We start from the raw sequence: 16,691 nt of genomic DNA, 5'->3' as shown, positions 1-16,691 counted from the left end.
GGGTGTGCTATCAGCAGCGCTCAGAGTCCTGCAGCTGCAGATTCATCCTTCCTCCCCCTCTTTTATCCTTTGCTCCCTGCCCAGCTATGAAGCTGTTGTGTACCTAAGACAGCCCAGCAGTTGAGCTTCTGGGGGTGAATGCTATGGAACAGTTTACATGCCTCGTGTCATAAGCCCAGTAAATACCTAGTAAAACATGGTATTTAATGGAAGCATATCAGCTCATGTTAAAGCTTCTTTACCTTGTGCTGAGCAAACTGTTGCTATGCTGCCTTTTTAATCAGTTACCACCAAATGTGTGTATGTGTGAGAAGGGTTTTAAACATTCCTCTGTCCATTTACTTCCACACAACAAACTGACAAGCTTACAATCCTCTTATTATGGCTTTGAAACACAGCACATTCACTGTTATCTACAGCATGCTATCACAGGATATTCTGTGGAGCCAGGCTTATAGAACATATCCCTAATGTTTCTTGTAAACCAGGTACATATCAGTTAGGCACACCACCAGGTACATATGAACCTCTGAAAGAATGTATAACAGGATGTTCAGGAAGTTACATCCGATGCAATATTCTCATAGTGCAAAGCACAAGAGGCACTCCAGCAAATATCACTGATATAATGCTAATTGATGCCTGAGACATTCATGTAACCACATTAGCTCTTTTTATTTTAGAAGAGAACAGAAATTCAGTGCTCCACAGAATGTTGTTATCCCACCACAGAGATCCCAAGACATAAACGCTCTGCACAGACTGATGGAAGGTCCTTCACTCACAGATTTCATTTAAAGTGAATTCTGCTCTTTGTTTTTATAGAACAAACCAGATGTAATCCCCTAAATGCTGAATCTTTGAGGTACAATTCTGACAACATCAGAATTCAAATAATGCTGTTGCATTGAACGTCTGTCTCCCATTTTCTTGTAGGTAAGCTGTTCATCCATTTATTTCAAGAATTACTGTAACTTCAGCCATGCAAGTCTGAACAAAATGCATAATCTTATCCATAATCTTATCCATAATCTTATCCATAATCTTATGTTTCTATAATAGAAACATATCTAATACAGACTCATGTAGAGGTTGTAATGTAGCTCCTAACCCCCAAGAACATAAAAAAAATTAAAAAAAAAACATACACTTCTACAATGTCATGAAAGGGGGGTGGTACTTTGATCTTATTTGCCTTGAATGCTGTAAAGGAAAGGCTGACAGGCAGAATTACATGCCACCAGTGCAAACAGAAGACTATTCACAGTTTATTCAGCTTTCTCACCTGTCAGATGGGTTTATTTCTACCAGGCAACTCTAGAAAAATGTTAGGCTAGATGAATATTTTTGTAGATTCTCATTGAGCCAGTGTAGCTCACTTCTGAATATGGGGTATGGTCTCTGTAGTCTCTGTTCAAGACAGTGAGTTGCATAAATTCTGTGAGTTGCCTAATGTGGAAGTTGAATCACAGCCTGTAATTTTGAGGAAATTTGAGCAATTCCAGCCATCCTGATCCAGGTTCTATGAAAAACAACAACAAAACAAAAACTGACAAAAAAAAACACAAAAACAAACCAAACCAACAAACAAAAAAAGAACCAAAAACAACAACAACAACAACAAAAAACAAACCCAAAACAACCCAACATCAGAACAACTACAATAGCAAAAAACCAAAAAAAAAACCAACAACCTCACAAACCAGTAACATCACTATGGAATGTTCATCATAAGAAATAATAATTTTTAAAAAGTCCTAAGAGATAAGTCTTTGAAGGCAGATTTCCTGAATACTTTCCCTACCAGTTCACAGTATTTGGGCTTGCTACATTTTCTTCATTTATTTGCTTGACTTGCTGTCTGCATGTAGTTAGATAGTTAACAGAAGCACGCCTGTCCTTGGAGGCCAATGTGAGTTGACTGGCTGTGCCTTTGGTTCAGGTTCATTAAAAAATCTGAGCATTAATTAATCACTGACTTGCAAATAGCTTGGAAGAGTTGTTTAGGCTAAATGGGAACGTTCTGCAATTGTTTTACTCTTGGTTACAGTCACTTCTGTGTGATGAAAACGTCTCCCTTGCCAGGATACAGCATGCATAAATCCAAGTGCTAGAGCAGACAGGACCAGAGTCTGCATCAAGCAGCTCCTTTTCTTTCTTTAACTAGGAAACTGCACACTTGAGGAAGAGCTGTCATAAGTAGCCCTCCTGAATCCCATTGAAAAGGCAATAATAAAATCTACCAGGGCAAAATGACAGCAAAGCATATGACATGGGTAGACAGCCTTCTGGAATCCTTCTGGAAAAAGAAACTAAGCCAGGATGACCTGCAGGTCATCAAGAAAAACATACTCAAGGGAATCATGATCACATTTGTATAGGGACTCTTCCCACTCCTCGCTGCAAAAGCTATTCTTGATAAATAAGAGGATAAATAAGCAGTTGTCGGTACAAAGAGTGCTAAGTGAGGAGGAAAATAAGAAGTGAAAATGAGGCACATGTCTTGCAAGGCCAAAATACCAAAATAAGGAAATAAATATCTGAACCAACATGAAAATTTTGTCCTCAGTGGCAACATGCAGGCGTAATAATCAAAATGACTGGAAAAAAGGACTTTGTATTCCAAATGCTCAAGACTTCAAACTCACCTTAACATATTCGGTCTCCTCTCCCAGATTTTACCTTCCATTCCAAAAGCTAAATCAAAAAACAACCATGCAAATGATTCCGATTATTTTCCAAAAGCTACCAAGATAGAATGACAAAATGAAATAAGATATTCAGGCTTCAAGTATAGGCAATGGTTATTTGATCGAGGACCATTAAAAAAAAAGAAAGATAAAAACAGGTCACAAGACCACAATTCTATAAACTGTTGGATACAGTGAGATAGCCAGATGGATACGTGCCTTTTCAACAGTGAGACATCGCACCTACAAGTCCTCAAAAATGGGGACAACTTTGTCAGCTTTATCTGTAGAGCTCGCTTTCCATTTCTTTGTCAACCAGTATTAAAGATCTGGCCCTGAGGCAGCTGCAGAACCTAATGAACGCTTTAGAGCCTTTTGGCAGCAGTTCAAAGGCAGAGAAGTTATTTTAACTCAGTACCAAAGATGCACTTTCAACTTGCTATTAAAACAATAATACAAATGCAGGTATAATGAGAGAATAAGGAGAGAAATGAAGAAAGAAATAGAAGATTGTGGAAAGGAATGGATCAGAGGCTCTCCAGGACTTGTTTCCATAGTAAGTGTGTGAGACAATCTCCTACAAGAGGGAAATGGTTTATTTGATCTAATGCGCCTTTCTCTTCTTGAATTTCCATAGTATGGAGAATCAATATGAGGGAAATTAAAGCATCAGGAGCAGACTCACATTTCCACTTGTGTGTCCCTATCTCAGCAAACTCTTATTGAGATAGAAGTATTTACCTTAAGTGCTCAGTTCACGTGCTCTGCAAGAAGAGGCAGGATTTCAAAAGGATACATGCTTCTTCTGTGTAAGGGACAGCAGCAGTAGTTCCACCCACGATGTAGCTGTAGAATGAGACTTCCAGGGTGTAGCAGTAGGACGTATCATTTAACAGCCCACCAAGAAAACGCCGGCCTGTCCCTGCTTTCACAGCATCTCGGTTGAAGGATGTACTGGACTGCCAGGGAAAGAACACAGAGACATGAAGGGAGTTCATGAGTGGAACAAGGAAAGGGTTGGGAAGCAGACTGTTAAAATAGAAAACAGTGAAATTCACATTGCCAAATCTCAATTACGTTATTTGAGACTGTAATATTTTTCCAGTGGTGGCCTGGAGAGACTATTAATGGAAATACGATTCTGGCTCACAGAACTATAAATAAGGCCTTGCAAACTTTCACAAAATTAATCTCAGTTCACAAGTAAGATTACCTTTTCTTCTCCCCTTGTGGATAACACTTACAGAAAGCCTGTTGCATGTATGAGCTGAAAAAGAACACTTTAGATCCATCATTTCAAATGCTAAGCCATAAACACTATTTGGATATTGGGTTTCTTCTTTCTACTGCAATTCTCCTATACCTCAGCCATTCTCACCAGCCTGGAAGCTTTAAGCAAAGTAGAAATACATCAGTATTTACATCTTAGTGAAACTTTCTCACTTAGGACATTTGACTGCTTCTTAAATTAGGTCACAGAAATTTCCACTTCACTAACTTAAGTGTTAACTGGGTGTTGCTCTCCCAGTGGAAAAATATACTGCACTGTTTTACAGCACTAGTAGCACAGTGTTAAACACTGTATTTTGTGCTATTACTGAGGAACTGACTTTAAGGACCATGCAGCTTTATGACTATTCATTTGGGGGATGAAGGGGAGGATTCCAAGTATTTCCAAAAACAAGTTTTAGCTCTCTTTTGAAGGCACAGCAGTACAAAAGGGACATGGTTGAATGGCGAAATATTCATAGAAGGTGGACTGTTGGACTGGCTTATTTTGGAGGTCTTCTCCAACCTTGGTGATTCCATGATTCTATCTGGATACTAAAGTGGAGCTCACCATTAGGTTAATCAAAATCTCAGAGCATGTTCTACCAAAGACATAAAAATGGAATTTGATTTCATTCTGGTTACCAGACCCTAACAACCACTAGACTAAGTCACTTTGGGTTAAGCACAACCTAATGATTGCTGAGGGGAGAGAAAGCCAACAAAAAACCCTATGCTTCATAGATCCAACTTGCATTGGTTGCATAAGAAGCCTTTATATCTCCTGCTTTAAGACTTTTAAGTTGCCAGAGAAGAGAGAAGCAAAAAGGACCCTCAGCATATAGTTTACAGTTCAGTCATCGTTCCCATGGTGAATTATCTGAGCAACCGAGAGTTCTCTGACTGAGCCTTAAGACCTGTGTATTTTCTTATTAACATAATGTTAGCGTGTATCAAAACAAGGGAAAATAAGACTTTTCATCTTGTCTATAAAAAAAATAACAAACAAGAGATGCAATCATTCAAAATGCTAAAATTCTATAGACCAACAGAAGCACACTAACACTGAAATGAGCAACAATTCTTGATGAATGGCGTATACCAAAAGATATGAAGAATGGAAATACCTGTAGGCTTATTAGCATTCTGAATGTTTTGAAGTCTCTCATGTTATAAAAAGGAAGGCTTTCCAGGTTAATTAGAATAAGATGGAATTGGGTTTCTTATTAGCATTATATGTAGGACTTTCTAAATGTGATACTGCCTGAGTGGTAACACAATACTGCAGAAAAAGGTTACACTGAATTTATTCTGCTATATACGTATCCTATTTTTTTCCTTCAAATTGCCATTTGGAAGGAAATGCAATGGAAGAATCTTTCAGGATGGTCAGAATACTTGTGGGACAGAAAGCTAAGGCACTCTTAAGGACTGATGGGAAAATGAATTGTTAATTTGTTGTATGGAATAAAATACTTGGGGAAGTCTGGAAGAGGGAAAGTTTTCTGACCTCCTGCAATAGAAGCCTTCAAAAGACCAAGACCCTGAAACTGGAGGAAGCTGTATCTTGAGTTAAGATCAAAAACAGAAAGGAAGATGATCATACTCTGGAGATTTCCTCATAATGCAAGCACACTAATTTCGGTGGATTGAACTTCACGTTCAGATGAATGTCCATGGTGAAATATTTACTGTACTAAAGCATCAGCTGGTGAATTTGGGCGTGTGGAGCCAGCTCAAAATAAGATAACGTGTCAGAACACAGTTACTGTGGTTTGTGAGCACGAGCATCACTCACAAGAAAAATGAGCTAAGGCTATTTCTCTGCTCAGCACAAGTAAAACAATGGAAATGTTGGAGAAGTGATTCAGGGCAGGCATTAGGACAAAAAACGCTCCTGTCGTTTGGAAGCTGAGGTACTTACTGTCACTGAGTAGCATAAAGATAGTATATTTACAAACAAATTGGACAAATATCTGCCAAGTATAATTCATCTTTCTTTGGGATCCAGTTTGGACTTGAGGTCCTTTTCCAGCTGTAATTCCCATAATTTCAGTCAAACTAGATAAAGGTTACTGGTTGAATTTCTCAGAGATGATTCTTGATATAAATCTTACATAATATTTTCATCACAGTTCTTGGCACAGTAAAGGAGGACCATGCCAACAAAATTTGCTGATGACACACTGTGGAATGAATCATCATTATGGAGGAGGCTCTGAATATCATACAAAAAAGCAGTGGGATGACTTTAAGGACCAAAGTGATAGTAGTCAGATGAAACTCAGCTACACAAGTGCCAGGTCGTGTACTCAAAGTCTAATAAAAAACAATCTCTGCTATAAGCTGAAACCTCATCAGCTGGAAATAGATGAAGAGAGTCTGATGTATTACTTCTCTGAAGTGATTTCTGCTTTCTGGCAGAAAATAGCTCAGAAGTTGGATCTAGTTATTGGCAAAATTATACTTGCCATATTTCAGAAGTGCATCGTAAGTGGTTTAAGTAATTTAAAGGAGGATTTTTAGATGGCCAAGAAGAGAAAACAAAATTTGAATCTGTCCATAGTTTGAATTTTTTGTAATGCTCTTTGGTGTTGTAATTTTCTCTTTTCTTTTTAAAGAAAAGTTCCAGTTTCACCTGTGCAGAATTATTTCAAATAGTGGCAATGGCATGAATTAAATCATCTGTTCATTTCCCTGCCAGGTAGTGCTGCAGTTCCCACAGGGGAAAAAAAAAGTCTCGAGTAGAAAGGAATATCTCTGATTTGACTGAAGTGGGTTGAGATAGTGAAATATAAAGTAACCCTTCCTAAAGTATGAACACATGCAGATTTTGAAACAGTGGTTTGGGCTTGGCTATAGAACAATGTTACAAGCAAGAACGTGATTTGATGTCCTAGAAGAAAATAAGAAAATTCCAGATTCAAGACAATTCAAGTAATGGCAAGGTCAGGCAGCAGGTACTTGCTTGAGTTCAATCTGTTACTGTCTCAACTCAAGATAAATGGAATGGAAAAATATGTAAGTACTGATTCCTGATCTTGGCAACTGATAATGCTGAAACAAAGAGGATAAAAATCCATGTATTATTATTGCAAGGAAATAGCCATTTGCCTGCACGTTTATTTAATCAAACTTTACCCTGGGGAAGAAGGGACAACAAGATGGGGAAAGAATGTAGGTACCAATGTCAGAAAATGAGTCTATTGTTTCTCTTTGAGAGAATCTATTGCTGAAAACCCTTGGAAAGCTGAACTGAAGTCATCATTAAGCAAATGCACTGAGCAGGCACAGCAGGAGAACAGCTAAACAAATATTTATTTCTCTGAGGCTGAATCGCATGGGAGTGTCAACAACAGCAGCAGCAAAAAGCACAAAATCAGAGGAGGCAGGGTTGGGGAAGAAAAACACCAAAGACTTTGAAGTTCTTAAACAGAGATATTTGTACAAAATCAACAGTAATTCATTATTAAAACACACAGATACATTAAAGCTCACAGAAGGACTCTGCCTCCTAGCTTGTGTGAGAAAATTCAGTACACAAATTAGCCATCTTCAGGGTTAGGAGATGCGCCAAGTAATTATAATTCGCTGCTGAAGGAGTGGAAGAGGAAGGATGAAAGATTCCCTCACATTCTGGTGAGAAGAAATACACCAGAAAATGACACCTGGTTCTTACAAAATCGGGAACCTTGAGGTGTATCTAGCCACTCTCTGCATCTTAGGTATTTGTGACAGATTTCCCAGGCCTCCCTACCAGATCTCTACCAGAGATCTCCCTACCAGATCTCTAGACTACCTGGTCTAGTATTGAATGTGGAGGTTGGTGGCCCTGCATGTGGCAGGGGGCTTGGAGATTCATGATGCTTGAGGTCCATTCCAACCCTGGCCGTTCTGTGATTCTGTGATCTCATCCCTCTTCCCCATGCTCTGCTGAACCCTTTCTGTATGATTGATTTTCCCACTAGGAATGACAACGATCATCCAGGCAAACAAAGAAATTTGTAAACCAATCGGACAACTGTGGCAAAAAAGATGCATGGGATGGAAACACAGGAAAAATCTGCATGTGAATTCCTTACTGGAGGAGTCCCCATGGAAAAACAAAACGAAACAAAACAAAACAAAACATTCTTAGCCTTTGGTCAGACTTCAGTGTGCTAGAATCCCTATCTCCAGGGCAGTCTTGTCTCTTGGCTGGTAAGGACACTCGACCACAGTGACCCTCAGTGAATTCAACAGCTTAGGCAGCTGCAATACGGCTGATGGATATCCTTGGTTTCTCAATGCTGCTCTGCTGTCCTGCTAGGATCTGTAGAATCAATGCCCTGAGCAGTCCATATTCACATTGCAAAGACAAGCAGTTTACTATTTCTGCATGTCCATATCAAAGTACAAGAGGGGCTCCAAAAGACAAAGAAGAAAAACAACAAAAGTCTGTATCTGAGACTGAATGTACCCAAGTCTGTCCTTTGACTTCCCGGTGTACACTGAGTGGTTCTGCTCAGTGACTATGTGGCTTCACAGGGCATTTGTCCTGCTATAGCATCAGAAAGCCTAGGGTTGCACAAGAGGGAAAATAGGATGCACATCCAGTAAATGTGGGTCCACTGATCTGTGGAAAAAGAGATGCCAAAGAGGGCTGAAATACCATTCAGGCTCAGTGTCAAGCTGGAGATGGATGGCAGCATCAGTTCTACCTTTCATGGATGACAGGAGAAAGGGACATGGTACAAAAACTGTTGCTCTCTTATATAGAGCTATTGGAGAATGAATCTTTGTTTTCTTCTCAAGTTGCTCAACACATTAGAGAGAAAAAGGATCGAGGCATTAGCACAGTCAGACCTTACCAGGCTCCTACCATGGGAACCAGGCTATAGACTGTGCATCACTTACGATCAATCTTGAGACGTTTCTCTAACCCAGCAAGAAAGGAAAATACAAAGTACAAGATGACTTAGAAAATGAATTAGGAGAGAAATCATCAACCAGACAGAAATCTGCTCACAATCTCTAATAGATTGAGAAAGATAAGTTTCTGATTTAACAAGGTCTAGGGGGTTCCTGTAATCCAACAGATACATTTTACCAGCTGTTCACATCTACTGAAGAACTATTGATTCTTTATGTGTCCATGGACAGAAGGAGCAAAGTGCATAGGGTTTCAAAAACTTAAGTTCTAGCGTGCTCACAAATGTTTTCCCAAAGATCACTTGTCTTTTCAAAGAGAGTATCTGCAAACTCAGAATAAGGAGATAGATCCTCCCATATGCCAGTATAGATAGCTGATGTAGGTCTAGTAACTTACAGAAAAGGAAGGAGCATGTTCAATTGTGTGCTCACAGAGTATCTTGTTAGAAATCTTCCCTGGAGAAGAGCACAGACATAAAAACTTAGAGGATTCATAATTAAAGAATGGTTTCATATTACAACACATAATTAAAAATATGCTGGGTCACCTTATGCCATTTCCATTTGGGAAACAAGCTTTATTTCTCAACTGAAGCTATCTTTTCCTTAAAACAAAACAAAAAAAAACCCTCCGCACCTTTTGTACATTTTGTAGTTGAGCAGTAAGCACTTTACCTATTGGGATAAAATGGGATTACATACACAAATTGCTTCATTGCACAAGCAGTGGCCAAGTGTAAGCAGGACTAGGTTACAATCTCACCACAAATCTCTATTGATGCTGCTCTCTTAGCTGAAAAGCAAACTTTATTTCTAAAGCATATCTGACCTCTATAAGCCCTCAACTCACCGCCCCAGTGTAGCAAAAAAAAAAAAAAGGAGATAAAAAAAGTTAGTAGTTAGTGCTCTAGAGAAAAGGAATGACATAGTTGCCATCAAGGAAGAATAGACGTGCTGTTGGGAAATGGACTGGAGCCCAGATGATGTCAAATCTATCTCAATGAAGAGTTTTACGTTACCAGCTATAACTCACTCACTCCCATTTTCTAGAATGCTTTATTGAAGTCTGTGGAAGTTAGAAAGGGAGCACAGAAATGCACTGACTTTGAAATCTTTCCTACAGAAGACTGTAAATAGTGCAGTTACCAATTCTGACTCTTCTGTTAGCCCGTCCACTGGGTGCTGTAAGAGGGGTGCAACTGGCAGCTCACTTTTCCATGCGGATAGAGCTAATTATTGCCATGGGACAGCCAGAACTCAGTGCTTCGAACTTGTCACTCTCACAGTTATTAGCTCACCAAGCTATCTTACCAGCAAAACTGATCTCCTCACTTCTCCAGAAGCACTGAGAGAACTTCTCACTTCTAAAGCCAACTTAACTCTCTCCTCTTACCAGCTCCATTAACTCTCTTACTATACAGGACAGTGTACATGTTAGTGGGTTTTTTTGGTGATAGGCAACCAACTGTATGCCAGCTGGGTCTGGAGACATGGAAATCATGGCATTCAGAAGCCATCCCCAATTCATTTCACAAAGAAGCTGCAGATAGCATCTGAAATGTAGATGGATTAAAAGAAAAAAAATGGGAACACAGCTCAAAATTGCTCCTTGACTCATCTCACCTTGCAGCTTTGCCATATTTCTGATGCACAGGAGAGAAATGCATTTCATTTCAAAATCATTCATGACCGATGAAATCTGGGAACAGGAGATTTTGAAAAGTTCAGGATCGTTTCAAAAAAGGGATCATTCCTACTTGGAGGTTTTCCAGATTGTTTATGGACAGACAGACTGGTTGATATTCTTGTGGAAAGAGTTTTCTCACATCTTTCTGACAGTTCCACAGATAACAGCTTTTTGTTTCATAACTTCTGTGCCTGGTAGGGAGCACTGAGGTGATCAGAAAGCCTTGGGTTTAATAAGAAAATATTTTCTGAACTGGAAAAAAAGAGAATTCAATTTGTAGAAGTCTGAGGGAAGGCATACAGAGGAGATCTGACATGGTTTGCCCAGAATCCCTAAGAACATGAAAGAGAAAAGCCTGAAACTGAAATCTTAAAACAAATATTCTCAAATCTTAAAACGTTTTGACCAGCTCTATTCCCTGGTTTATTTTAATTCCTTCTTACTGCTTGTAAGGAGCATCAGCATCACACTGCAGGAGTACCATGAACTCAACCTGTCTAGCACCACACTCTCAGGTTTTAAAGCTCAGTTCTCCTCAGAGAAATAACAGTTTAAAAGTACTCTGTAACCACACATACATCTGCTCCCTCAGGGTCTCCATTATTCCTCCAATGTTTGTGAAGGATACCAACACCTTTCCTTCAACCCTCCCAAGTGTCTTTCAGTCATGCCTGCTTGAACTTGCTGACAAAAACCCACATTTGCATGGCCATTATCAGAGGAGCTAGAAGGAGGGAGCTTTACAGGCTCTCAGTTCACGCCTCAAAACTAAATCTACCAAATTAGCTTTTCTTTTAAGATAGAAAACCAACTGGGTTTCATGCTTCATGGTTTTAGCTGTTCACCTGTGAGAGTTGCACTTGACTTCTCCCAGCTGGTAATCTGTGCTCCCTTCCATATAGTGCTCTGCTGCCTCTCTCTGCACCTTGGACCAGTTACGCTGGCAGCACCAGCATGGGCATTTGGCCTGTTTTAACATTCCCCAGAACCCATCCACATGCACTGAAATGGGTTGTACATACAGCTCCCACCTCCTCAAGCAGTACAGCACCAAAGTGCACCCCTACTGAGCAGAGTGGATAGATACTTGTAAGGGATCTGCGCATGCTTCTTGCTAATGATGAGGAAAAAAAAATCTGCTTTCCTCTCTCCTCCTCTCTTTCTTTTTTAAAAATAAAAAATAAAAAAATAAATGCAACCACTGCTTCCCAGAGAACATCCTTCCCCAAAGATGCCAAAGCTGGCATTTTCTAGTCCAAGCTCTACAGAATAATCACACCATTTAGAAAATAACTTGTGTCTCTGGAGTTCTCACTTTCCCTATTTGTCAGTAGAAAATGAGACGTTTCCACAAAATATACAGTAAAATAGCCTTCAGCAGTAGCGTGCGATGTTTCTCTTTACAATAGTTTTATGAGCATGTATGCAGTCTCCTGGGAGTGCTTTCATAATCATTTATACAAATGATAGAAACTTAGGACAATGAGAAGCAGAAAGGGAAATGCAACCATCACACATGCAGTTGCTTTGAATACTCTGCAAAAAAAAGTGGTTTGTTCTGTGGCAGAGACACGTTCTTCTCTCCTCTATCCAGAGCAGGAGATTACAACTCTTCCTGAGGAGATATTGTATACACTACATCCAGTCCTCCCATACTCTCTGACTATTCCAGAAACAGTTCCTTTCTGAACCAGGTTTTATTTTATGTCTGTTAATATGTCATGTACTTAAAATGATAATACACAGAAAGAGATGCTGGAAAGGGGCCAGTTTCTCAATTCTTGACCCACCTTCCACCCCTCCTTCGTTGCATAGTTTGTCCTAGTGCAGTGAAATTTCACAGAATTGTAGAATCATTAGGGCTGAAAAAGGCTTCTAAGATCACCCAGTCCAACCCCAACCCATCCCCACTGATTCTGTCTCTCATTGTCACATTCCCACAGTTCTTGAACACCTCCAGGGGCGGTAACCCCTCCAACTCCCTGGGCAGCCTGTGCCAGTGCATCAGCGCTCTTTCTGAGAAGAAATTGTTCCTAATATCCAATCTGAATCTCCCCTGGCACAACTTAGGGCCATTACCTCTTGCCCTAAATTTGCAGCACTCTGCAAGAGAGATGACTTGCATCTGAATGTGAAGGAGCTCATTTTACTGGTACCATTCTAGGAGGCTGCCAACTCTTCCCACCATCTTGGCATTTGGTAAAAATTATGACAGTCTCTCAAAAATAATGTAAATATGCTATAAAATTACTAGAAAAAAAGTTATTTATTCTGCACCTAGTCAAAATTTCTACCTGTGTGGGGATGGAAAAGGGACTGCAAACTTATATGCACAAACAACAGAGCAGAAAGGTGGTGAAAGAAGGATCTGTTTACTCAAACACTTTTACCCCCTTCCTTTTCCTTTTCTTTGTAATACAAGTCAATTTATCTCTCTGTATTAAAAAAGAGGAGTGGACTGGTTCAGCAGTAATGGAGCAGTTTCATTTAGCTGTGAATGTCTTGTGAGACAAAAATCTATCATGCTCAGAAAAGAACAGGCTTTACAGCCTGTTCCTTGTGCCACCAGACAAATGCTTCCTCTCTCTCCTCACCCAGCCTCCAAGAATAAATAATAAATGTATGGAGAAACTGTCCAAGAAGCAAAGCAGTGAGCAGAAATGCATCCCAGAGGGGCAATGAAGTAAATAAAGCTATATTCATCTTCCTGGAAATGCCCTGCTACAAGATAATAAAAAAAGGAGGTAGGATCATTTCTTGTCCTCCAGTTTTAACAAGATTCTGAGGAGATCTGTTAAGCTTTCATGATGTTAACAAAACTACCTGAATGCAATAATGCAACTTATTTATGCTTTCTTGGACAAAGGTCTTTTTGGCTGGCACAACAGAGAAGTATTTAGAAAATAGTGGGTGGAGACATTTGGATTTTACTTTGGGATGAATTCCAGGTCTGAGAAACCTGCTTGCTGCTCTCCCATTCCCTGCTCAGTCACATGCAATACAAACTGGCTCTTCTTTATTTCAGAACAGATTATTGAGTTTGCTCCTTCACTGTCCACCAGCTGTTATTACTCCCTCTGGCACTTGTGCCAGCACTTCCTTCAGAGACAACCCCAAATGCACTGGAATTAGTAATATGGCTCACAGGACTAAGAAGGAAATGTCTAGCCAGAGTAAGTGACAACAACTAGTTGGGTCTGCCAATGATAGATAGATGTTTGCTGGAAGGAACATGCTTCACCTAAAAAGGCTTGGATATGCAAGGGAGCACTGCGGAAATGAGTAGACCTGGAGGAGACCTAAAGGAAAGCAACAGAAAATATAGATAGATTCAAATCTCATTTGATTGATTGTTTATATTTAGATATCCAAGCTAAAAGAACCCAAGTAAATTACAACAACAACGAAGAAGTCAGTTTTAACAACAACAAAAAAGGTAATGGACCAGACCATTCCATGTTTGAGATATTTCATCTTGCTGAGTCAATGATACCCTCAAAAATATGTTTTAGGTCACTAGGTTATGACACTGGAGGGTTTCAAAAGGAAATTGGGTGGGTTCTCGCTCAGACATTTTACTACTGAGTGCACAGCATGGCTTAAGCCATGCAGAAGGCTATGTGAACTGCCGAAGATAGTGGCACTTGGGAAATGTGGGTCTTATTCTCTTATTTCCCTCAGCAAGTGCCTTTCAACCTGCTATTTTTCTCTTTCCTGACATGACTGGAAGCTTTTGAAGTATGTGGGCTTTCTCAGTAGGTCTACCTACTGTCCAGTGTAGTGGGATCCCAAGTCACCACTAGGGTCTTTGCTAGCATGTAAAAGAAGATGACAAAGAGTATTTCAAAGGAAGCTGCTCTGCTGGAAGATTGAAAGCAAGAAAAGAAAACAAGCTCTCAAAGGTGTCCCAAAGTAGCACCAGTTTTGAGTCAAAAGGAAAAAACAAAGAAAATTAAATAAAGAAACAAACAACAACAACAAAACCCACAACAAAAAAAACAATCGCAAGATTAAGCCAAGTACTTCTGGCTAGTCTTTTCCATCTCACCGCAAAGCAGAGCAATCTTTACAAAATGATAAAGCCATAAAAGGCTGTGGTTGTTTCTTTTAAATGAACCAGAGCAGAGATGGTCTCCTCTCATACTATCACAAAGGTCAGAATTAGCCACCCCTAAGACTAGCAGGTTCTTGAAATGTTCAAGTGCTTGTATCTTGATGTTATGACTAATCCACTCTCCAGAACAAGAAAGGTCAAATGAAGAACACTCCTCCAAATAGTGCAACAACTCTTTGCCATGGCTGATGTGTAATGCGCTCCGACGTGGTGTCAACAGCTGCTCCTGAAAACCCAGTGAGTCAGCCTTTCAGAAGAGCTTGTCAGCTCTCACTGTTTGAGTTTTCATACAGATTATATTTACTCCCCAGTGTTTAAAAATAGCCTTCCTAAACCTTGAAATCATAAAATGTTTTACTTCCAGAATTGTCCTCTCCCTGAGACGCCCAAGCATCTCTCTCATGTGAGAGCAAACCTTCCTAGCTTTTCTTTCATCCACTTTTCCCTTCACACGCTGAAAGCCAAACCAAAGGCAGGCCTCAGTATATGAAGCCAGATACAAATAAAGAACTTCTGTCTCCTTTCACAACTTTTACCTTCAAACCACAGTCAGTCCTCCAGCACACTGTGAGGTTAAGTGATCTGCTCAGCAGATAGAGTACAGAGATGATGGTTGACTTGCCTTTGGTCCTAACCACGTAGGCACGTATCCCCTATTCTAATCACCAACCTCCCTTGCATGCTGTCATTTAAATAAGAAGGCCTATTGGAAATGACAGGTGAAGAAAGCAGTCCAGGCATGAAATGCACCCTAAAGTATATTAATAGAAGGTTGCCAGACAAAACAGCACAAGGCATTTGATCGCATCATCTAGGCTTGTTGTTCATGCTCCTCTGCATCTGGCTGCGTGATTTCTGCCAGATTCTCAGCTGGAGAAGCAGGCTAGGATTTGCCTGCTTCCCCTAAACCGGGCCGGGCTCAGCTGCAATCATGCAGAGCACTGAAAGAAATCCCTTTGAGTTGGGATTCATTCTGAACATGTAAAACCCAGACAAATGACTGCTTCTCCAAAGTGAATCCCATTTCACAGCAAGTAGGTTATTAGTGTGGAACTCCATACAAGTAGCCTGCATTCAAAAGCCCTCTGCATTATTAATAGAAGATGAGCTTTTGACATCAAAGGAGAACCATTATGTATGCTAAATGGTGGCAAAAATTGTACCCGCACTTCAAACCTTTTCAATTCTTTGTCCCTTGTAAATCAATCAAGGTTGACAGATGCTTTAAGGAGAGTAATCTTTTCAATGATACTGTCAATGGATAACATAATGGAACATTGTCTCTGTGCTGTGTGAAGACATGGAGCTAGTCAATTATGGACAACACTTCATGCAGCCGCCAGTTTTCACTTGAAGTGCTGCTGTTGAAGTATTATAATCCCAACAAATGGCCGCAGCAGCACACAATGTAAATGAGACCTCCTGAAGCTTTGGAAAATTAATTAGTAACAACAGTGGTCCATTCCCACACTTTCAAACACCCGCCTGGTAATGTTAACGATGCACTTCCCCCCTTCCCTTTGAGCAGTCAATAGGGCATATTTACATACACTATTTTTAATCTTCAACACTTTTCTTTCCCTTCTTTTAGAAAACATAGGAAGCTCTGGATTCTTTTCCTCTCTTTCCAGCAGCAATATTCACCCCTGATATTTCTAACTAGTCACATAACCCATATGACTGCAGCTGAAAAGAAGGGAACAGAAACTTTCCCACTCAGAGCAGTAATATTCACTCCTCTTGCTTCCCAGACATGGGACACTTCATGGCTGTCTCCTTTTCCAACATCTCTATACCCTCAGCTGTCCTGGTAAGAATGACTTGGCTGGATGGCAGGGGAAAGGCTTCTGGGCTTCAGAGATCAGTAGAATGTGGGTTGGAAGCTCAGCAGTCCGAGTATAACACCAAAGTCAAACTGTGGTGCTCTAGACATCAAGATGCATGTCTGATAGCTGGTTTCTACAAAAAGGAGATTGAGAGTCAAAGGGTAGAGACTGCTCTGTATCTTTACCTATTGTTT

General features: G+C 40.1%; 1 protein-coding gene across 2 annotated transcripts in view; it reads right to left on the bottom strand.

The window, feature by feature from the left end:
• Positions 1-16,691, bottom strand: part of BEND5 (BEN domain containing 5) — an 851,759-nt gene that overhangs the window by 80,764 nt on the left and 754,304 nt on the right. For both annotated transcript variants that reach the window (XM_048944758.1, XM_048944759.1), the window contains exon 11: positions 3,487-3,649. In XM_048944758.1, coding sequence (XP_048800715.1) covers positions 3,487-3,649 — 163 coding nt within the window. The remainder of the gene's footprint in view (positions 1-3,486; positions 3,650-16,691) is intronic.

This window comes from Lagopus muta, chromosome 5 (genome assembly GCF_023343835.1).
Source record: "Lagopus muta isolate bLagMut1 chromosome 5, bLagMut1 primary, whole genome shotgun sequence".
Lineage (NCBI taxonomy): Eukaryota > Metazoa > Chordata > Aves > Galliformes > Phasianidae > Lagopus > Lagopus muta.
Note: the sequence above shows the minus strand (reverse complement) of the source record. Positions and strands in the feature narration are given on the sequence as shown.